Source organism: Corythoichthys intestinalis, chromosome 18, assembly GCF_030265065.1.
Source record: "Corythoichthys intestinalis isolate RoL2023-P3 chromosome 18, ASM3026506v1, whole genome shotgun sequence".
NCBI classification, from domain to species: Eukaryota; Metazoa; Chordata; class Actinopteri; order Syngnathiformes; family Syngnathidae; genus Corythoichthys; species Corythoichthys intestinalis.
The window spans coordinates 36,631,591-36,654,738 of record NC_080412.1 but is presented as its reverse complement, the minus strand read 5'-3'; the positions used below and the strand labels follow the sequence as shown (position 1 = coordinate 36,654,738).

At 37.6% G+C, this 23,148-nt stretch overlaps 2 protein-coding genes across 2 annotated transcripts in view; both read right to left on the bottom strand.

Moving 5' to 3' along the window:
* The window catches only part of LOC130906623 (adhesion G-protein coupled receptor G2), a 34,569-nt gene extending 30,262 nt beyond the window's left edge, over positions 1-4,307 (bottom strand). Inside the window, exons 1-2 of the mRNA XM_057821123.1 lie at positions 4,161-4,307; positions 2,437-2,495 (exon numbers count right to left, since the gene is read on the bottom strand). Coding sequence (XP_057677106.1) covers positions 2,437-2,495; positions 4,161-4,219 — 118 coding nt within the window. The 5' untranslated portion in view covers positions 4,220-4,307. The remainder of the gene's footprint in view (positions 1-2,436; positions 2,496-4,160) is intronic.
* Positions 4,308-8,140: 3,833 nt separating this feature from the next.
* Positions 8,141-23,148, bottom strand: part of gabrr3a (gamma-aminobutyric acid type A receptor subunit rho3a) — a 29,613-nt gene continuing 14,605 nt past the window's right edge. Inside the window, exons 4-9 of the mRNA XM_057821335.1 lie at positions 22,876-23,099; positions 19,039-19,121; positions 16,513-16,650; positions 16,097-16,249; positions 11,573-11,766; positions 8,141-11,436 (exon numbers count right to left, since the gene is read on the bottom strand). Of these exons, the coding sequence (XP_057677318.1) occupies positions 11,134-11,436; positions 11,573-11,766; positions 16,097-16,249; positions 16,513-16,650; positions 19,039-19,121; positions 22,876-23,099 (1,095 nt within the window). The 3' untranslated portion in view covers positions 8,141-11,133. The remainder of the gene's footprint in view (positions 11,437-11,572; positions 11,767-16,096; positions 16,250-16,512; positions 16,651-19,038; positions 19,122-22,875; positions 23,100-23,148) is intronic.

Here is a 23,148-nt window from a genome sequence, read left to right as displayed (position 1 = left end):
TGACGTGGGTAAAGGATTGTGTTGCTTTGGTTTGGCCCACATAAGGCTGTAAGTTGTTTCAGCTAATATATGTTTGTGTATGCATTTGTAATTAAGTTTACAGCTACCGTTTGTGGAGTTACGTGTGAGCGATTTCCTTTGATGATTGTAAATATGTTAGCAGTAAAGGACTTTTATGAGGTAAATTAGGCTTTAGATTTAATCTACTAAATTTACCTATTGATCAGGTTAGATGGACGTTTGAACACCAATTGTTCTGTGTCAAGTGTTTTATTTTTTTAAATGTGTGTCGTTTTGAATATAAGTGCACATATGTGTGTTACAGCTTCACAAATTGTCAAAAGTGAAGGAAGTATAAAAGCTCCAAAAAGCACGTTTGCCTTGTTTGCTGTCTGTAAAGCTGAACAACTTCACGTTTTGTGAGGACGGAACATGTCATATTATTAAAGTAAAGTAAAAATAAGGTACTGTGCGGTAGAATAAGGTACTGTTTATGTGACTTGAAAAAACAAAAAAACAACAAAAAAACGACAATTGCGTAACACAAGTACATTGTAACCCGGGGACTACCTTTATATATAATTGCACCATATTCCTAAACAAAACCTTGGATTTTTTCTAAAACGCTCCAAAAGTTATAATGTGTGAGGTTAATTTCCCCCCTCAATTTGTTGGAATCGCTGTGTTTTCAATGAATTTGTGGCCTCTTTGTTATCATTGCGTAATGACGCTTTTCTGACTGGAACAACAGGTTTCCTGAGAAAAATTAGACTGGAATGTTTGAATGTGTGTATAACATGACAAGTGATTGATGACGTTTGTTGAGGTGTGTGGCCCTTTGTTTAAAAATAGAACTGCAGAAAGTTCAGCATAAATAACACTAACAAGCATTTGCATGTATTAACACAAGAGAAAATGAGTTACAGTGACTTTCGCACCCTAAGTGCATTGCGGATTTAAAAAAAAAAAATTATGTTATTATATGAAAGAATTCTAAAAACATATTCATGTACACTTACACACATTCGCACATACACACATAGTGAGTGAATGAATATAAAGTAAGTATATTATTTATACATTACTTCATGTGTTGTTTATATTCTTAATGTTTATTTACAGTGGGTCAAATAAGTATTTAGTCAACCAATAATTGTGCAAGTTCTCCCACTTGAAAATATTAGAGAGGCCTGTAATTGTCAACATGGGTAAACCTCAACCATGAGAGACAGAATGTGGGAAAAAAAAAACAGAAAATCAACATTGTTTGATTTTTAAAGATTTTTTTTGCAAATCATGGTGGAAAATAAGTATTTGGTCAGCACAGACTTTCAACTCCCTCCACAGATTTTCTATGGTGTTGAGATCTGGAGACTGGCTAGGCCACTCCAGGACCTTGAAATGCTTCTTACAAAGCCACTCCTTTGTTGCCTTGGCTGTGTGTTTGGGATCATTGTCATGCTTAAAGACCCAGCCACGTCTCATCTTCAATGCCCTTGCTGATGGAAGGAGATTTTCACTCAAAATCTCTCGATACATGGCCCCATTCATTCTTTCCTTTACACAGATCAGTTGTCCTGGTCCCTTTGCAGAAAAACAGCCCCAAAGCATGATGTTTCCACCCCCGTGCTTCACAGTTGGTTTGGTGTTCTTCAGATGCAATTCAGTTTTCAGAACCTGTGTTTCTACCAAAAAGTTCTATTTTGGATTCATCTGACCATAACACATTTTCCCAGTCCTCTTCTGGATCAACCAAATGCTCTTTAGAGATCTGCAGACGGGCCTGGATGTGTACTTTCTTCAGCAGGAGGACACGTCTGGCAGTGCAGGATTTGAGTCCCTGGCGGCGCATTGTGTTACTGTGATTGTGGACAGGTGTCTTTTACACCGATAATGAGTTAAAACAGGTGCCATTAATACAGGTAACGAGTGGAGCCTCGTTAGACCTCTTTAGACTTCTTTAGAAGAAGTTAGACCTCTTTGACAGCCAGAAATCTTGCTTGTTTGTAGGTGACCAAATACTTATTTTCCACTATAATTTGGAAATAAATTCTTTAAAAATCAAACAATGCGATTTTCTGTTTTTTTTTCCCCACATTCTGTCTCTCATGGTTGAGGTTTACCCATGTTGACTGAATACTTATTTGCCCCACTGTACATATTTTAACCTATTCTTCAATGTTCTAAAGATAACATACAGTTTTATATACTCATATTGCTATGATATATACACACCAAAAAATGTATGTTTAAAATGGGGAAAGCCTTTAACCAGTCGGTTCTGGTCCCCATTAACAGCGATAATTGTGGATCACTGTACTCTTGGGTTTTCCCTTGCAGCTCTGGCTGTCTTATTTTTTGTAAAATAATGTGTATGATTATGACCGAATCACTGTTGAAAATTAGTAGGCCTATAGTGTAAAAAAGTGACCTTACCTATGAGTAGAAGGAGCAAGTGGAGGACTTTCGTGCGATGTGAAATTGATTTCTTCACTCTGGAACATGAATATTACATCTATGTGTGAATTAAAGATGCCGATCGATCGGGTCCGATCACGTCATTTTCAAAGTATCGGAATCGGCAAAAAAATATCGGACATGCCTTTATTAATATACGGTATATATATATATATTTTTTAATTAAATCGTTCTCTAATTGTATTTAACGTTACAGACAAAATTTCTTACACTCATCTAGAGTCTTTATTTTTGGCTTAAAGTAGGCCTATCAAACTTATCACGTTAACGGTTGTAATAACATTTAAAATATTAAAATTAAATACAATATTAAAATTAGCAAATGCGCTGCACGACCCACTCACGCATTGTCGTGTTCAGTCTATAATGGCACCGTTTTACCTATACATAGAGCTAAAGGGCAATGTAAAATGAGTAGAGAAAATTTTGGCAGCCTTTGAAGCCTTTTTTTAATTGGCTAAGGCCTTACAATCCCTCTCTCATTAATTAGAAATATCGTGGGAAGCAATGTGGGGAAGAAGGATAGTAGTTGGTCTTTTTCTTAACACCCTATGTTATTTCCCAATGCAAAGAAGATAAATCAATTGGTACCACTACGCACAGTCATGGTTGCACTTCCCATCATGCATTTGGGCAGAAGTTAAATGCCTACAGTATCATTTACTGAAAGCTCAACAAATACACGAGTTGGCAATATTTGGTCACAATATACAAAGTCAAATTTATCCTTTAAGAATTACAAGTCTTTCTATCCGTGGATCCCTCTCACAGAAAGAATGTTAATAATGTAAATGCCATCTTGAGGATGTATTGTCATAATAAACAAATACAGTACTTATGTACTGTATGTTGAATGTATATATTCGTCCGATTTTTTTTTCTGAATGCATTGCCAAAATGTATATGATCGGGAAAAATTATCGGGAATGATTGGAATTGAATTGGGAGCAAAAAAAAAGAAAAACCAATCGGATCGGGAAATATCAGGATCAGCAGATACTCAAACTAAAACGATCAGGATCGGATCGGGAGCAAAAAAAACATGATCGGAACAACCCTAGTGTGACTAAAAATTGAAATCTATTCACCATTTCAACTAAAGAGCAAAACAAATACACTACATGGCAATATTTAGTCACAATATACAAAGTCACATTTATCTTTTAAGAATTACAAGTCTTTCTATCCGTGGATCCCTCTCACAGAAAGAATGTTAATAATGTAAATGCCATCTTGAGGATTTATTGTCATAATAAACAAATACAGTACTTATGTACTGTATGTTGAATGTATATATATTCGTCCGAGTTGTATTCATTTTTTTCTTAATGCATTGCCAAAATGTATATGATCGGGAAAAATTATCGGGAATGATTGGAATTGAATCGGGAGCAAAAAAAACAAAAAAACAATCGGATCGCGAAATATCAGGATCGGCAGATACTCAAACTAAAACGATCGGGATCGGATCGGGAGCAAAAAAAAACATGATCGGAACAACAGTGAACAAAAATTTAAGTCTATTCACCATTTCAACTAAAGAGCAAAACTGGTTCCTTTCTGAAATCTAAGACGCTCACCAAAACAACATTATGACACTTTATATACTAAGACAAACTAGCAGTGGAGCTGTAACATGTGAGCCTTTGGAAAAAAAAAATATAATAATTAAATCATGTTACCTGACAGAGGAGTCTAAATTCATATCCAGGTTTGTCTGAGATCCTCTGGAAGATTTCATAACGTTATCCCCATTTCAAAAGATCATATCTTCCTCCAGGTCATATAATAAGCTCTGAAGTGATCGGATTGAAGGTAGCAATATGTCCCTTGCCATTAGCAGGATCATGTCGAGTCTGTCACACTGGCTGACATGTGACACGCCCCCTCAGACGGCAACATGGTCAGGTGCACTTCACGAACATTGGAAGGCCACAGACACACTAATGTGTTTTATTTTGCACCGCCTGAGGGAAAGCGGGGTTGATGTTTTGATTTTGATAAGGGGGGAAAAGGGAAAAAAAGGGAAATCACTGTATGACACAAACTTTCTTGAAGATATTTCGTCCATTGTGTTGAGTTTCAGGGTGTGTCATTGCTACGTGTGCTTGCCAGTATAGTTTCAATGGAATATATGACACGTGCTTATTTCCAGGGTAACAAAACAGAGGCGCCAGGAGACGTCAAGTGTTTGACGCGTTAGGACAGTGAAGTATGTTGTTGTTGTACTGTCAACAATTGAGGACAAAACTTTTCATTTCATCTTAACGAGAGATGTCCCAATCTATCGGCATCCCGATCGATCGGGTCCGATCACGTCATTTTCAAAGTATCGCAATCGGCAAAAAAATATCGGCCATGCCTTTTTTAAATATATATATATAATTTTTAATTAAATTGTTTTGTAATTGTATTTAACGTTACAGACATAAAATGTTACACTCATCCAGAGTCTTTAGCTTAGGCTTAAGGTAGGGTTATCAAATTTATCCCAATAACAGCGGTAATTAATTAATAAAAAATTTATCACGTTAAATATTTCATGCATTTAAAGTGCCTGTGACACGAAAAAGCATGTTTATTTCATAATACACGCGGTATTTTATGCTCCTGAATGATATGGACCGCTTGGATGTGTGTGGAAGCGATCGCTATATTTATTTAGTTTTTTGAATCCCGCGCCAGGAAAATGAGTGACTTCCTGCTTCGGTCTTGCACTGAGGAGGAGGGCGCTGTGACGTGTACGGTAGAAGACGTCCTCTTCACGCTACAGTGTACTGTTGTGTATGAGGACGAAGGATTCAGCGGATTTTGCGGATTAATACGTTTATTTTTCGCATCACGCCAGCCAAACGGCTGCGGAAAAATCATTCTGTATGAGGGAGAGGCGTATGCGCCTTTTTGGAGTTTCAAAAGGTTCCCATTCACCGTGGATATTTACTGTGGGACCATTGGACTTACGATGAAGTGAGTAAACATCTTGTTTTGTATTATGTCAAATACGAATACAGCGATTACAAAGTAAACACTACAAACTTCCTTTAAATGAAGGACTACTTACGTTTGATCATTGATAGATATGTAAAAAGCTCTCCTAATGCATTAGCAGCAGCACGTTAGCTGCGTTAGCTCCAGCCACCCTCCTCCGGGGAACGAACTGTAAATTGAACTCCGCCGGGTGGTTTGCCGATCCGCTAAGACATTCGACAACCGGGTCGTCATGTCAAATAATCCAGGATAGCTATGTGTGATTTTCCGCTTTGAAGACTTTGAAACATCACTCGGTTCGGGTTAGCATGTCGGCTAGCTGTCACGCCTTCTGGTTTGTTTACATTCTCCGAAGCCGGGGAAGGGAAATGACATATGTCCGATTTAGGTGTCATAAAATATCGTTCGGGAGGTGCGACAGTAAAGGTGAAGTCGACAGTTTTGACCATTACGGAGTAATTTTGCCATGTCGTCCTGAATAAATGCATTTTTATTATTTCATATTCCATTCAGCACAAGACTGTTATTTGTCATGACCATGCCATTTATTTAGCAATTGGGGAAAATACTTGGATAAAAAGAGTATCCTGTAAAAATATTGAAGTAAAGAGACAGAAACAATGACATTTTGCCGCTCTCTTCGTCGGGTTTTCCTCGTTGTGAATAGTTCCCCCTCGACGGGCTGACTGGTCCTTCTCAAGCCATTTGTATAGCTATTGGGGAAAAATACTTGGGTAAAAAGAATATCCTGTAAAAATATTGGAGTAGAGAGACTGAAACAATGACATTTTGCGGCTTTCTTCGTCGCGTTTTCCTCGTTCTGAATAATTTCCCCTCAATGGGCTGAATAGTAAAATCGATGAGCCAAGTCTACCGCTGACGTCATCCACCTGTTGGGGACGATAAAGCCCTATAATGGTAGGCGTGGCTAACCGGCAGATTAAAAGACTAATTTCTCGTCATCTGTGCTTTGCTAAATTGTTGAATATAGTCGAATCGTCTCAAAATATGATTCTAATTCACATAATAATGACATATTAGACTTTTTTTCTCGTGCCATATGCTCTTTAATGCATGCGTTGCATGACCCACTCACGCATTGTCACGCTCAATCTGTATTGGCGCCGTTTTACCCATATAGAGAGATAAAAGGCAGCGTAAAATGAGTAGAGTGAATTTTGGCAGCCTATGGAGCCTTTTTTTAATTTGCTAAAGCCTTACAATCCCTCTCCCTACGATTAGAAATATCATGGGAAGCAATGTGGGGAAGCAAGGTAGCAATTGATCTTTTTCTTAACACCTTATGTTATTTCCCAACGCAGAGAAGATATATCTATTGGTAGTACTACGCACAGTTATGGTTCCACTTCCCATCTTGCATTTGGGTTGAATGGCTGCAGTATCATTTACTGAAAGCTCAACAAATGCACTAGATGGCAATATTTAGTCACAATATACAAAGTCACAAGTCTTTCTATGCGTGGATCCCTCTCACAGAAAGAATGTTAATAATGTAAATGCCATCTTGAGGATTTATTGTCATAATAAACAAATAGAGTAATTATGTACTGTATGTTGAATATATATATATATTCGTCCGTGTTTTATTCATTTTTTTCTTAATGCATTGCCAAAATGCATATGATCGGGAAAAATTATCGGGAATGATTGGAATTGAATCGGGAGCAAAAAAAAAAAAAAAGCAATCGGATCGGGAAATATTGGAATCGGCAGATACTCAAACTAAAACAATCGGGATCGGATAGGGAGCAAAAAAACATGATCGGAACAACCCTAATCTTAACTGTTTGTATGATGTTCACAAAGCTAGGGTGACCAAACATCCTCTTTGCCCGGACAAGTCCTCTTATTACGTGCCCTCCGGAAACCATAAATTCATGAAAATGTCCGGTTTTTATGATTTTTCACGGGACCAATTTAAAGAGAATCTCTCCGGCCGCTAGGAGGCAGCGCCTGCCTGCGTTGACATGGCTCCGTCTAGTAGGGGCGGGAGAAGGAGTAGATCTTCTTTTTTTGTTGGCAGTTTACGCTTTGTTTCATGGGGAATTACCACCATCTACTGACGGTTTGGCGAGAGATCAGACTACAGTAAGGAGTTCAATAACGAGTTCTAAAAGATGTGGCTCCATACACCTTTCTGTAAGTTTATCTGCTGTTAATGTCGATCACATGTCCTCTGTTGTATATAGGGTTATATGTGTACTCAGAGATGCAGTATATTGTATGAGCCTTGTAATTGTTCTACGTTAGTTTATTTGGTTGAATGCTAGTATTCTAAATAGGTGTGTTTCTTTTGAGTTTTTTTTTTTTTTTTTTTTTTTTTTTACGATAAATAAGATAATCGATATCAGAGCTAACTATCTCTACTGAGCACATGTCAGTATGTTTGCCAATTGAACCGATAAATGAGTCCAGGCGTTTTGCTTTGCTGCGTGCATTCGCACTTGGACGTGACTCATCATCCTCAGACTTGGATAATTGCAGCAGCTGGGGAAACCTCCATGCCGTCCGTGGAATAAAATGAATCATAAATATCGGTGGAAACGGATTACGCTACACAAGCAATTTATTATGCTTGTTGTTAACACTTGTGCATGTAAATCTGATGTTGGTAGATTGTTTTCTTCTTGGATATGAAATGCATGTGTGGCAGTTTAGCATTTTTTTATTTTTTTTTTCCCCATAGAGTTTTGAGAGTTGCTGTCATATTTTTGGAATCAAAGCGCTGTGTACCGGAACAGCATTCTGGCCCTGAATCTTAAACCAGAACTGCGTTCCGGCCCTGAATCTTATACTGGAACTGCGTTCCTGACCGTTCTGGCCCACTTTCACCCCTGGATTTGCTGCCATTTCACAGTTTGTATATACGTTCGTTGCTAGTTGCATCATTTTTTCTGTTTGTCTGCCTCTCACCGTGGTTTTCCCTTGTTTTTTTTCTTTTATTGATCCCGACCTTTTATCCCGAACCCTTTTTGTGTCTCCCTTTTCACGATTGCGTTTTTTTTTTGTGTTCAATAAACCCTTTGACGCATTCCCTATGTTGTAGTTGTCCGCTTGCTGTCTGAAGTGAGCCGCGTTTTCTAATTCCATGGTCAAGCCAGCCGCACTTTCTTTTCAGTTGCGTTTCCCTTTCAGGTTTTACTGCACAGAGACAGACAACGCATGTGGGTTGCAATTAAAGCAATTGCATATAAGGAAAATCATGACTCTAACGTCACGCGGAAGTATAGCTCTGTGGTGTACACGCTCCTCTGTCCCATGGGAAACGCGAGTTGGAATTCCCATGAAGACCTTCATTTAATTGCTTTTGCTGCTCGTTTTGTGGAATATCGACAGTGCTGTCCTGCTCACGACAGCATGTTTATGTAGCCAAAGAGTGATACTGTGGTAGCCCGGCAGCTCCGCCTAGTTTGTCACTGCCCAGAGTGCATTGCGTCATCAACAACAATGGCGACCTCTTATTTAAACTACCGTATTCGCCCGAATATAAGACAGCCCTGATTTTAAGAAGACCCCCTCTTTTTCAAGACTCAAGTTTGAAAAAAGACTTTTTGAACACCAAATTCATTTTTATACAGAAAATAATTACAGTACATCTGAAACAAATGATTATAACAATATATTTGACAGAAAAAGCATGTTATTTTGCCTCATTCAAATCTCAATATATGAACATATAAATATGTAAACTAAAGTGCAATCACATTCGTAAATGAATGGCTTCTGGTTTTTGAAATGTATATAAACTAGGGCTGTCAAACGATTAAAATTTTTAATCGAGTTAATTACAGCTTAAAAATTAATTAATCGTAATTAATCGCAATTAATCGCAATTCAAACCATCTCTAAAGTATGCCATATTTTTTTGTAAATTATTGTTGGAATGGAAAGATAAGACACAAGACGGATATATACATACAACATACTGTACATAAGTGCTGTATTTGTTTATTATAACAATAAATCCACAAATGGCATTATTAACATTCTTTCTGTTTAAGTGATCCATGGATAGTAAGACTTGTAGTTCATAAAAGATAAATGTTATAGTTACAAGTTATAGTAATTTTATATTAAAACCCCTCTTCATATTTTCGTTTTAATAAAATTTGTACAATTTTCAATCAAAAGTAGAATATAATAATAATAATAAGAAGAAGAATAACAATAATAAGAATTGAGTGACCAAACTCTGAGTAATGCCAGTTCACTTTGCATTGCTGTTTCGCTGTGTGAGAATAGGGCCTCATTACTAGACTGAAGTGCTTTTCTTTTTGTGAACATTATTTTTTTTTGAGAGATAGCAATATTATTTTTGTTGTGCTTTCACTAAATGATACTTCTGTTTGTTTTGAAGGAGTTGCAGAAGCTTATGCCATTAAACGGCGCAGTCCAAAGAACGCCTGTGTCAACTCGCCTTTATAACAGATATATCTCTGTGCATATCTTACCCTAAATACAACAAGAGACACATAATTGCCACTAAAAGAAAGCAAACTTACCGAAATATGTGTGGAGCACAAAGCAACAGCATAAACGTCTCACAACTACTAATTCTGCCACTATTAGAAGGAATAACATTAGTATGAAACGGCGCTGCGCTGCCCCCAAGCGGCCGGTAGCATTCTCTTCACTCTTAATGTCCATAAACGGCGTCATTGAAATCTGTTTGAGGCAATGCGAGAGCGCCTCATTCAGTGCATGCGTTAATTGCGTCAAATATTTTAACGTGATTAATTTAAAAAAATAATTAACGCCCGTTAACGCGATAATTTTGACAGCCCTAAAATAAACCAATCTATTGTGATATAGCAACAAAATTGCAATAACTGCATCAACCATAAAGTGAAGTCTAAATGTAACTGTAGTCTTGAAACAAATCTGAATAAGGAAAAACATTGCAATAGAATAATGCAAACTGGTTCAACTTGAGAGTAGCTGAGATCTGTCATGACAGAACATCGATTCAATGATATCTGGCGCCATCTAGCGTCGTAAATGGGTATAATGTCTAGACCGTGAATATAAGATGACCCTCTCTTTTTCATTCTTAATTCAATGCAAAAAACACTGTATTATATTCGGGCCAATATGGTAATTTTACAAATTAAAACAAAGACATTAAGAGGGGTTTTAGTATCAAATTATTATAACTCAAAAAAATCTTTTTGGAATTACATGATTTTCTATCCGTTGTACCCTTTAAAAAATGACAGTACGACCTTTCATTACACTTGGGGTTGCAAGAATGTTTTTGCATTCAATGCTTTTATCACATATTGAATATTCCATTACATGTTGGCAACTGGCAGGTGTAAATCCATGCAGGTAAGTGTCACGCATTTTATTAACATGTGCAGAGAATTTGTGGCAAGTATTAACTTAAAATATTGTATGTTATGACCGTCATTAGCCAAGGACTCCTGGTAGGACAAAACAAAAATCCAATTGATAACACGGCACATATTTATTTCTTTTTTTTACATATAATTTACAATAATTATGCATTTTACTCTGTGGCATATAAGAATACTAAACAATCCCGAGATTGAGATAATCCTCTGATCCGAAAGCTTTGTGAAACAAAAAAGGACAAAAGACAAAATTGTCCTCCCCCCAAGCTGATTTTGCTGCAAGGTGAGCGCTTTACGCGTACAAACTCCAGTAAATGACATTGAAGAGCAGGTAGGCCAGAGGGAATAAAACTCTGGAGTAGGAGTCAATCATGTAACTGTTGCTCATGATGAAGCTGAGGTTGTGTTTGATAGGATTCCTGCGGCGTAGCCGTGTGCCCTCTGCGGGCGTCGACACGGTCGAGTTTCGTGACTGCGTGTTCCTCTCCGTGTTTGGCGTGCTGGAAACCTCGGGGAAAGGGGTCAGGTCAATATCGTTGTCATGGAAACAGCCGTCAAAAGCCATAGCCTGCGTTGCGTTGTATGATGCCGGGATCTGCGCAGACACAGGCAACGGAAGCAGGGGTTTGAGTTTCTAGATCATCTCGATGACGATTAAATGATTTCGTGTGGGTCAAACGGGTTGTAAGAGATTTATAATAATAATAAAGTCTAGCAAGAGGGTCGACAACCTTTGCCCTTTTGAGCTTCTTCATTTCCTCCACCGTGGTGAAATAGTTGACAGCTGCGTACTCGATCACGGATAGAAAGACGAAGAGGAAGCTGGCCCACAAGTAGATGTCCACAGCTTTCACGTAAGACACTTGAGGCATTGAGGAGGAGACGCCGGTGATGATGGTGGACATGGTTAACACAGTGGTGATGCCTGCATGCAGACATAACAGCACAGCACTTACTCTTAACTAGGGCTTTTCCGATCATGTTTTTTTGCTCCCGATCCGATCCCGATTGTTTTAGTTTGAGTATCTGCCAATCCCGATATTTCCCGATCCGATTGCTTTTTTTTGCTCCCGATTCAATTCCAATCATTCCCGATAATTTTTAATATCGATGAAGATAATTTGTCCCGATCATATACATTTTGGCAATACATTAAGAAAAAAATGAATAAAACTCGGACGAATATATACATTCAACATACAGTACATAAGTACTGTATTTGTTTATCGTGACAATAAATCCTCAAGATGGCATTTACATTATTACCATTCTTTCTGTGAGAGGGATCCACGGATAGAAAGACTTGTGACTTTGTATATTGTGACTAAATATTGCCATCTAGTGTATTTGTTGAGCTTTCAGTAAATGATACTGTGGCCATCCCAAATGCATGATGGGAAGTGGAACCATGACTGTGCATAGTGCTACCAATTGATTTATCTTCTCTGCGTTAAGAAATAACATAAGATGTTAAGACAAAGATCATTTGACACCTTGCTACCCCACATTGCTTCCCATGATATTTCTAATCATAGGGAGAGGGATTGCAAGGCTTTAGCCAATTAAAAAAAGGCTCAAAGGCTGCCAAAATTCACTCTACTCATTTTATGCTGCCTTTTATCTCTCTATATAGGTAAAATGGCGTCATTACAGATTGAGCGCGACAATGAGTGAGAGGGTCGTGTAGCGCATGCATTCATTGTGTTAAATATTTTAACGTGAAACATTTAAAAAAAAAAAAAAAAATTGCCGCCGTTATCGGGATATATTTGATAACCCTACCTTAAGCCTAAACTAAAGACTCTGGATGAGTATAACATATTATGTCTGTAACGTCGTTAGTAATCGTTAGAAAACGATTTAATAAAAAAAAAAAATATATATATATATATATATATATATATATATATATATTAAAGAAAGGCATGGCCGATATTTTTTTGCCGATTCCGATACTTTGAAAATGACGTGATAGGACCCGACCGATCGCCATCCCGATCAATCGGGAAATCCCTACTATTAACTGATGTTGTCTGACATTATCAGGTAGCCGATATTATCGTCCGATAAAAGTATTTTAAAATGATATCGGAAAATATTGACTTTGGTTTTTCATGATCATTTTTAGGCCAATATGCATCTTGCCTTGAAGTGAATGTAGAAGCCTTCTGCCTTTTTACAAGGGCTGGTCACAGCTTAGCACAGCAGATATGCATAGTGACCATTAGATGTCTCCAAACCAGTGTTGCCAACTCCACAGTAAGCGGAAGTAGCTATTGGCTATCCTAAAAGTCGCTAGATGACATCATCACCTAATTTGCATATTTGGCAATTTGCATGTTATTATAACGGGTGCTATAGGAGAGCGTAATAATGTTGTGGGATAGGCAAAAAGTGAGTATTTAAACACCAGTAAAAGTTGCCGAATTAGTTACTAATCACTTTGAACAAAAACAGAGTTGCCAAGAGTCTATGGATAGTTGCCAGAGTTATTTAGAAAGTCACCAAGTTGGCAACTCTTCTCCAAACTTTGCTTGCTATTTCTGGGATTTGTTACTGTATGTGAGCAGACCATTTGCATTCATAGTGCAAAAATTAAATGAACAATAATTATTAACTCATTACATATAACTACGACGTTACCAGAAAGAAATAGTCACTAAGAAAAGTAAGAAAATACAAAACTCTCTGTGAAAGCCCAGAAAAATGCATCTTGGGAAAATTCATTGCATTGGCATGGCCTGTGATTCCCTGCTTTGGTCGCCCCCAAGTGGCTCTTTGGGGTAACTAGTATAAACGTGATTTATTTGTGAACTACAAAATACAATTCCTTTTTTTTTTTTTTTTTTAAATTACAGACATTTTGGCTCATTTCAATTTATTTTATCTATATGGGACATTTTTTTTTACACTTTTCCTATAAGTTGAGTTGAAATTGTTCTCTTGTTTTTCACAGAATGTTTAATTGTATTTGGAAAACCTTGAAGTTACATTTATCATGATTAAAGCATAAAGTGGGGCATTACAATAACATAAGCAATAATACATTAGGTCCAGGACCGCATAAATTGGTATCGGTTTGATTTCAGTGTCGGATTTGGAGTTGGTCGAGATATCAGTTCTCATCGGTTTAAAAGTCATTATTGGAAAAATTTACTATTAATTCATTAGCTGACTGAAGGGAATAGTATCTTTTCTCGTACTGTATTTTCCGATCAACTGTTTGTATTACTCGAACACACTTAAGATAATCAATCAGTGAATAGTATCTTTTTCTCGTATTTACTGTTTGACTGTTTGTATTACTCCCACACAATATGAAATAAATAGCATTAATACCATAGTTTAAGGAAAACAAGCAGAATATAGGGCATAAGAGATACATGACACCTTCTTATCACGGAAGCCCAACGTGTGTGTCATGCAGCTGACCTACAAGCGAACGTCTCCACGTCAGTTCTTCCAGACAGAACAGAACAAATGACAGGACGTCCTGTCCCAACACAAGGAACAATGGAGAATGCCCGATATCCAACTGATAACACAACTGATAAGACTCCAAGAACCCCTTTGACGCTGAGGCGGGCAAAATCTCCCACTGCGGTTGCCCCAGTAACGTGGACTCAGCAACTATGACGCACAAACTAAACAGCCCAAACTGCGATAGAGATTAAGCTAAACACACCCTCTTCCTGCCCACGGCCAGCCCCGCGAGAGCCTTCAATAGACTTAATGGTTAACTAAGAATTGTCATTTTTTTCTCGGCAACCTGTTGTTGACTTGTGATATGATGACCCTAAATCCTCGCCTGGGTTCCTCTGTGCTGTGTGATCGCTGTCGACCTGAATAAATTGTCAACTTGTACTTCAAAGCCTTCTTCCAACTTTTAAAATGAAGTCAGTACATGGGGTTAAGACTAAGGTGAACGCCTTGGCCTTTTGGCCGGGTTGCTGGAGCTGCGCCAGTGCGGGTCTGTCGGTTCGGCTGGCGAGGTTCCGGCAGTCTGGCCATAAGGTCAGATTCCATCACTGACAGTGACACCAATGAACGTCCAATCCATCAGAACTGTACGCTCGTGCTTCAGTGCTACTGGCCAGTTTCTGATTCAGCCTCTCCAAGTTAAAATGGATTGGTCATCTATCACAGGCAGCGGATTGATAAAACTTTAAACTTCCAAGCCTTTCCCAGCTGACTTTGGAATTCTGATATTCAGAGATGTCCCGATCGATCGGCATCCCAATCGATCGGGTCCAAACACGTCATTTTCAAAGTATCGGAATCGGCAAAAAAATATCGGCCATGCCTTTTTTAAATATATATACAGTATATATATATTTTTAATTAAATCGTTTTCTAATTGTATCTAACGTTACAGACATAATATGTTACACTCATCCAGAGTCTTTAGTTTAGGCTTAAGGTAGGGTTATCAAATTTATCCCGATAACGGCTATAATTAATTTTTATAAAAATGTATCTCGTTAAATATTTAACGCAATTAATGCATGCGCTGCACGACCCACTCACGCATTCTCGCGCTCAATCTGTAATGGGGCCGCTTTACCCATTTAAAGAGATAGAAGGCAGCATCAAATGAGTAGAGTGAATTTTGGCAGCCGTTGGAGCCTTTTTTTAACAGGCTAAAGTCTTACAATCCCCCTCCCTACGATTAAAAATATCATGGGAAGCAATGTGGGGAAGCAAGGTAGCAATTGATCTTTTTCTTAACACCTTACATTATTTTCCAACGCAGGGAAGATATATCAATTGGTAGCACTACGCACAGTCATGGTTCCACTTCCCATCATGCATTAGGGTTGAATGGCTGCAGTATCATTTACTGAAAGCTCAACAAATACACTAGATGGCAATATTTAGTCACAATATACAAAGTCACAAGTCTTTCTACCCGTGGATCCCTCTCACAGAAAGAATGTTAATAATATAAATGCCATCTTGAGGATTTATTGTCATAATAAACATATACAGTACTTATGTACTGTATGTTGAATGTATATATTCGTCCGAGTTTTATTCATTTTTTTCTTAATGCATTGCCAAAATGTATCTGATCGGGAAAAATGATCGAGAATATTTGGAATTGAATCGGGAGCACAAAAAAGCAATCGGATCGGGAAATATCGGGATCGGCAGATAGTCAAACTAAAACGATCGGGATCGGATCGGGAGCAAAAAAGCACGATCGGAACAACCCTACTGATATTTATGATTAAGAAAAAGTCAAACGTGTGTACCCAAGGAGACTCTGGCGGGCACGGCTCTCCTGTCTATCCAGAAAGACACCCAGGAAAGCATTACCATCAGCATGGTGGGAAAATACGTCTGTAGCATGAAGAAGAAGATGTGCCTCCTTAGAATGAAATTAATGTAGAGGCGATTGTACCAACCTGAAACAAACAAGAGCAAAAGATTAGAGGGACATTTTTAAAATAGCATGTAGGCGTGATAGCCATGTGATAGTATTGACAGAGTATGTGTTGTGGCAGTTAACCCCAAAAATAATATTAAAAAAAAAAAAAACATTATTGTTTTTTTTTCTATCGCTGTCATGTGGGTTTTTTTTTTGGGGGGGGGGGGTCAAGTATGGTGTGTTCATTTACTAATGAAAAGGCAAACAATCTACTCATCATGAAAATCCAAATGCACGTACCGGTACTGCTGTAAAAGGCGAGCCCAAAGGAAGGCTGGAAGTCTTCAACAAAAAACTGAGAGAGCACAATCTCATCAGTCCTTAATGAATCATTCCCGTTCTTCCAGTAGAGCATGAGGTCGTTTTCATTGTATGCATCTTCAAAGAGAGAAGAGGATGAAGCTACGAATGATTCACGTGCTGACACGTCATACAGATTAGCCTGATTAAAAATAAAAACATAAATAAAAATAAGAAGATTCTCCAGTGTAAAGATGGAGGGAAATCCCCACTCTTATCTGCACTCAAAGAGAAAATACAGTCTCTTGTAAATCCGTCATTAATGTAAAACTATATAATGGACACTGGATGACCTGATTTAACACCATGGCAGCTATTCTATATGAGAATGGATAAACTATAACAGCATATATTTCAAGTCTGTGTTCATCTTTTAAACGACTGAGTCGCATTTGTGTCGGAATATACCAAATGATCTTGTATTAGAAATATTTTACGTGCTGCAACGATTAATCGATTAGCCTGAGTAATTCGATTAGAAAAAAAGATTCAAATTAAATTTCGCTGCTTGGAGTATTTATTTGATTAAAGTGGCATCGTAATGGGTTGTTTTAAAAGTGTTTGCATTTAGTTTTACAGATTTGGGTGGATACACTGCCATCTAGTGGCGACACTGAATATGACAACTCATTTCACATGACTGAATCCAGCTGCTCCCTGTTAAAACCGACTGAATATAATTTTTTTGTTTGAGCTAATGTTTTTTTAATGTATTCCTAATTTAGTTTATTGGTATATTTAGCCATTTTTTTGTGGGAATATGTGTTTGAACCATTTGTTAAGCGCATGGTAAAAAAATGAAATAAATATAAAAAATGTTAGCCTTTTATAGCATTTAAGCTAGCGGACTTTTGCTTTGCAAGTTAGCCAATTGTTCTTTGTTGTACTTAGATCCTCATTTATTACTTTATTTATACCGTTTGAGGCTCAGCTCAGGTATCTTTAATTTTTTAAGTTCCTTATCCGATTACTCGATTATTCGAACTAACTAGTTCATTGATAGATCGACTACTAAAATAATCGATAGCTGTGGCTGTATATTTTACATAGATTAGTTTACATATATTACTTCGACATATGAGCAGAGGTGGTGGATAGTAACACGTTAAATTTACTCCGTTACATTTACTTGAGTAACTTTTTGAGAAAAGTGTACTTCTAAGAATAGTTTTACCACACAATACTTTTTACTTCAGTAGATTTGTGAAGAAGAAACAATACTCCGCTACTTTGAGCTACACTACAGTCGTTACAGTTTTCCTCTTTATTCTAAATATCGACTTTATTTTTGCCAGAGATGGCGACAGTGGCTGTCTCAGTTTCACCAATGAGACATCGCAACAAAACCACATAACTCCATTACACCAATAAGAGGTAACAATTAGGGCTGTCAAAACTTTTGCGTTAACGGGCGGTAATTAATTTTTTAAATTAATCACGTTAAAATAATTGCAATTAACGCACATGCCCCGCTCAAACAGATTAAAATGACAGCACAGTGTAAAGTCCACTTGTTACTTGTGTTTTTTGGAGTTTTGTCGCCCTCTGCTGGCGCTTGGGTGCGACTGATTTTATGGATTTCAGCACCCATGAGCATTGTGTAATTATTGACATCAACAATGGCGAGCTACTCGTTTATTTTTTGATTGAAAATTTTACAAATTTTATTAAAAGGAAAACATTAAGAGGGGTTTTAATATAAAATTTCTATAACTTGTACTAAAATGTATCTTTTAAGAGCTACAAGTCTTTCTATCCATGGATCGTTTTAACAGAATGTTAATAATGTTAATGTCATCTTGTTGATTTATTGTTATAATAAACAAATACAGTACTTATGTACCATATGTTGAATGTATATAGCCGTCTTGTGTCTTATCTTTCCATTCCAACAATAATTTACAGAAAAATATTGCATATTTTATAAATGGTTGCAATTGTGATTAATTAACGATTAATTAATTTTTAAGCTGTAATTAACTCGATTAAAAATTTTAATCGTTTGACAGCCCTAGTAACAAAGTTTTTCCACTATAAAGCACTTGAGGTATTTGGGTGGGTGATGTTTCATAGTGTTGTCCTGGTCTGAATTTGATGATTTTTGTGTCATCTTTTTGGCCTAATAATAGTTTATAATAAAGTATAATAATAACGGTTCATATAGATGAAGTTGTGTTTTGCAAAATATATACCATTGTTATATAAAAAAAAAAAAAAATCACATATTTTAAGCAGTTACTCACGTTACTCATTCCTTGAATATTCTTTTCAATGAATACTTTGTACTTGTACTTGAGGACATTTTTGGATGACTACTTTCACTTGAGTAATATTATGTCGAAGTAACGCTACTCTTACTTGGGTAAGTTTTTGGCTACTCTACCTATCTCTGCATATTAAACCATACAAATGCAACTGGTTTCCCATGAAGAAGGCTACTAAAAAGTTTTATTGTTTGTGACTTACAGCTCTCCAGCTCCAGAGAGCAGTTTTGTGTGTCCAGTGGGAAACTGCTGAAGTCCATCGCACAAAGTGCTGTCACGGTAATCCTAGAACACAGCTCGCAGTTAAAGAAATACAAGCTACATTACAAAAATACTCATTTTTGGCATGCTGAAACCATAACTCATTCACTGCCAGCACAGGCATATGTACATACATTTTGACAACAGACAAGCGTACTAAACAACTCCATGGTCACATTCATACGATCATTTCCAGTTGTTTGAAACTGAAATTATCTTGGATCATAAAGCACTGGATGCTTCACCAAGTGTCAAGACAAAGATATTTTTTATCTGATCACATGTCACAGTCTGTTTTGATGAATTTCTGAAAATGTTTAGCTGGGGAAAAAACTACAGTGCTTTGAATGGAAGTCTTTTCTACTGTGTTTGCCTGATTTTTTCTTTATCCATGCACGATTCACATAGAAATTACTAAATATGTTGAAATTACAGAATGCTAACATGACTATAAAACAGTGGCAGATGCTGTTTTTTTTCAATGAAGAGAAGCTAAAAGTGTGTGCGCCTGTGAGTGCTTTGTGACTTTGGAGGTGCTCAGCGGTACCCTCTGCTCGGTAGGGGAAGAAATTAGAGTGCCAGAAGTCAATCTTCAAATACAAGTAGCTACAATAGAAAAAAAATACCAGAAATATGATGGATTTTTTTTAGACGATTTTAACAGAGCAAGTGTCGCTAGGATGATAAAGAAAGTCTCTGGTTCAATTGAGAACAACAAAATGAAAATTGAAAAATGCTTCCCGCGGATGTTAATACGACAAGATCACTGATTGGCTCATTTTACTGTCACTCAAAAAGGTATTCAGCCTCAGACAGATCAACCAATTATCATGCAGAGAACCAGAATGTCCGGTCCTGCCGAGCCCCGCCCACTGCCCATAACCCCCAGATACACACAGCATCCAATGGGTGCGATAAACCCAGCCTTTAGCCAATGGCTCAGCTTGTTTCGCTGAAGTGGAACAATGCACTCTGAACTTTGGAAACACACAGCGTCCGCACTGCTAATTACTGTGAGGCTGTGCGAATTAAGCGGAATTGTAACCAGTAATAAGAAGCAAATTATGAACAAAAGTTAGGCATGATGTAGCGCATATTTAGTCAATGACATGTACACACAACAGAATACATTTGATTATCTTAATTTTCAGACTATAAGGTGCACCTGGCTATAAGCCTTGACCCACCAAATTTGACATCAAAATGGCATTTGTTCATACTAAAGCTGCACAGGACTGTAAACCGCAGCTGTCCTCACTGTATCAAGGGATATTTACACCATAAGAAATTAACTAATAAAACTTTATTTGACGGTGGCATCATAAGACAGTCTAAAACTAAATGAACCACCATGAAGCTTTGAACCAATTGGCTGCAAAGCTTCATTGCTTCAAGAAGCCTCCTTTGTCCATCACTGCTTCCTTAGTGGAGAGAGTCCACCTCTGCTGCCACCTGCTGTCAACGCTATTGTCATCAAACATGCTTCCTAGCATGCATTGCAGTGTTACAGATGTAAATAACAATCAAAATTCATGTTCTGTGCTAATTATTTCTTCAGTTACTGTTCCAGTTGTTTCATTAATTGCTAGCAATAGTATTCGGAAACACTTTATTTGACAGTGGCTCCATAAAACTGTCATAAAACCATCATAATTATGACATGACACTGCCACGAGCATTAATGAATGCTTATGACAGATGTCATTTTATGTCATCCGGCAAATTATTTTACTTTTTGAATGGATGTAAAAGATCCGAGCTGGACAACAATGGAGTTAATGTCATAATTTGCCGGATGATACATAATGACATCTGTCATAAGCATTCATTAATGCCCATGATAGTGTCGCTTCATAGTTATGACTGTTTTATGGGAGTGTTATGACGTCGCCAGCATAGGCGGAGCTACTATTCAGGCGAAGTAGGCGATCGCTTTAGGCCCCCAACCAGTAGGGGGCCCCTAACCAGCTGTCCTTGCCCCAATGAGCAAGGGCTTGGGCCACCGCAGCCAGCAGCACCCCCAACTATTCGTCATGTATAATTATGTCAGCATACCAAACAAACAAATGACAAAACAAAAAAGGAAGCCATTTGAATGCTGCATTTACATTTTCTCTCCCACACACACACACACGCACTATCAGTCACTTAGCTTCATTTAGCGCCGTTTAGCTTCGCTTAGCTCCGTTTAGCATCGCTTAGCGGTTTGTTAGCTTCACTTAGCTCTCAGCCTTTTACCCCACTAAGCTCACTATTTTTACAGCTCACTTGCTAATTTGCACATTGACTATCGTTTATTTCGAACACATGAGCGAACGTGCTTTCCATGAGAGCCAAAGTGCAGTGAGGGAGAAGTTGAGAACAGGCCGATAATGCCTCTTTTAACTTTCTTCTTCACACCGAACATAAAATACACGACAGCACACCCTGTGGCGAAACAATGCAGTGCAGTTCCAATCAGTCATACAATAGCACTCAAGAGCTGGTTAACAGCATTTGCTAACGAAAAAAAAAAAAATCTATTAGTGACACCACAAACAATGACGAAGAATGTTTATTTACGGAGTGTAAAGCTTTCGGTTAGCGGTTTAGCGAACGTACTTCCGGTGAACATTTCAAAATAAAAGCATGTCATGTTCGTCATATAAATAACGATTTCTGGAGTTAATTCCACATAATTCAGAATTAATATTGAGTAAATACTACAGAATACAGATTCTACACTAAGAATAGCTTTCAAATGACACTCTTTATGACAAATATGATGGGCAATAAATAATTATTATAATTATTATACTACTATTATGTATAGTACTATACTATAATAATAACGCTAGAACTTTTTTTTAAGAATTGTTTTGAATAATGTTGGAAAGGCAAAGTCAGTGTTCTAATCTGTTTACTTTATTATGCACTAGTAAATGCTATCAGCATTTAACCTCATTGTTTATTTGTGATTAATTGTTGTTATTTACATGATTATTTGTATTTTAATAAAGAATTTAAGTGTTCCAAAATGGTTTTGTGAATTAATAAGCGTCAACAAAAATTTCATTGCTAAATTAGTAAAAAAAAAAAAATTATTAGATTAGTCGACTATCGTAAAAGTAGTCGGCTGACTAATCAGGAGAAAATTTGTCGTTTAGGACAGCCCCAGTGTACCGGAATATATTTTCTCCACACCCTTCTCACCTTTTAACCCCCGACCCATGAAGAGGGCCCCTGGATATGTTCGCCTTAGAGACCAAAATTGCCAAGTCCGCCACTGGACTCGCCAGTCAAATAAAGTGTTGCCTATTGACCCAGATAAATGAACAAATAAGCCACACTGGACTATCAGTCGCAGGATTCAAAATAAGGGGAAAAGGTAGTGCCTTATAGACTGAAAGTTACAATACTTGTTTTTGACATTTTGGGGGAAACTGAGCTTCATTTGCAGTCTTACAGCCATCGCCTCTGCTAAAAAAAAATAACAACCCTTAATCTGTCTTTTTTTTCATAAGGGGTCAGAACGTTTTCCCTTCCTGATCACCAATTTTGACACGAATCATTCGATATTCAACACAACAGTATGCACCAAAACACAAACAGCTGCAGTGCTAATCCTACAGTATATTCAATTACTAATTACTCCTCTTCACAATTCATAATCTTTTGAGGCAATCTGTGTTTTTGCTATTCATATTGTCAACATGAGGGACTGAAATAGATCTGTTGAATGTGCAAAGCCATATTAAATAGATGCGCATTCTGATGGATAATGTTTAGTTTCTTTTACCGGACGCTGTAGAGAATGTTGCCATCGGGAAAAACCCTCAACATGATGTTCTCCATGGTTGTGTCATGGATGAAAGAGCGCTTGGAGTGGACAAAGAACACGTCAGGCACCCAGATCTTCTTCACGAGACGCGAGTCGAAGGTTCGACTTTTGTTACTGCTGGAGGGAAAGGCCAGTCGGTCGTCCTGCCAGTAATGCCTCAGGTACAAAGTCATGGTGAAATCCTGAGCATGACAAAGAACAATTATTATAGGTTCAGAAGAAACATTCCAA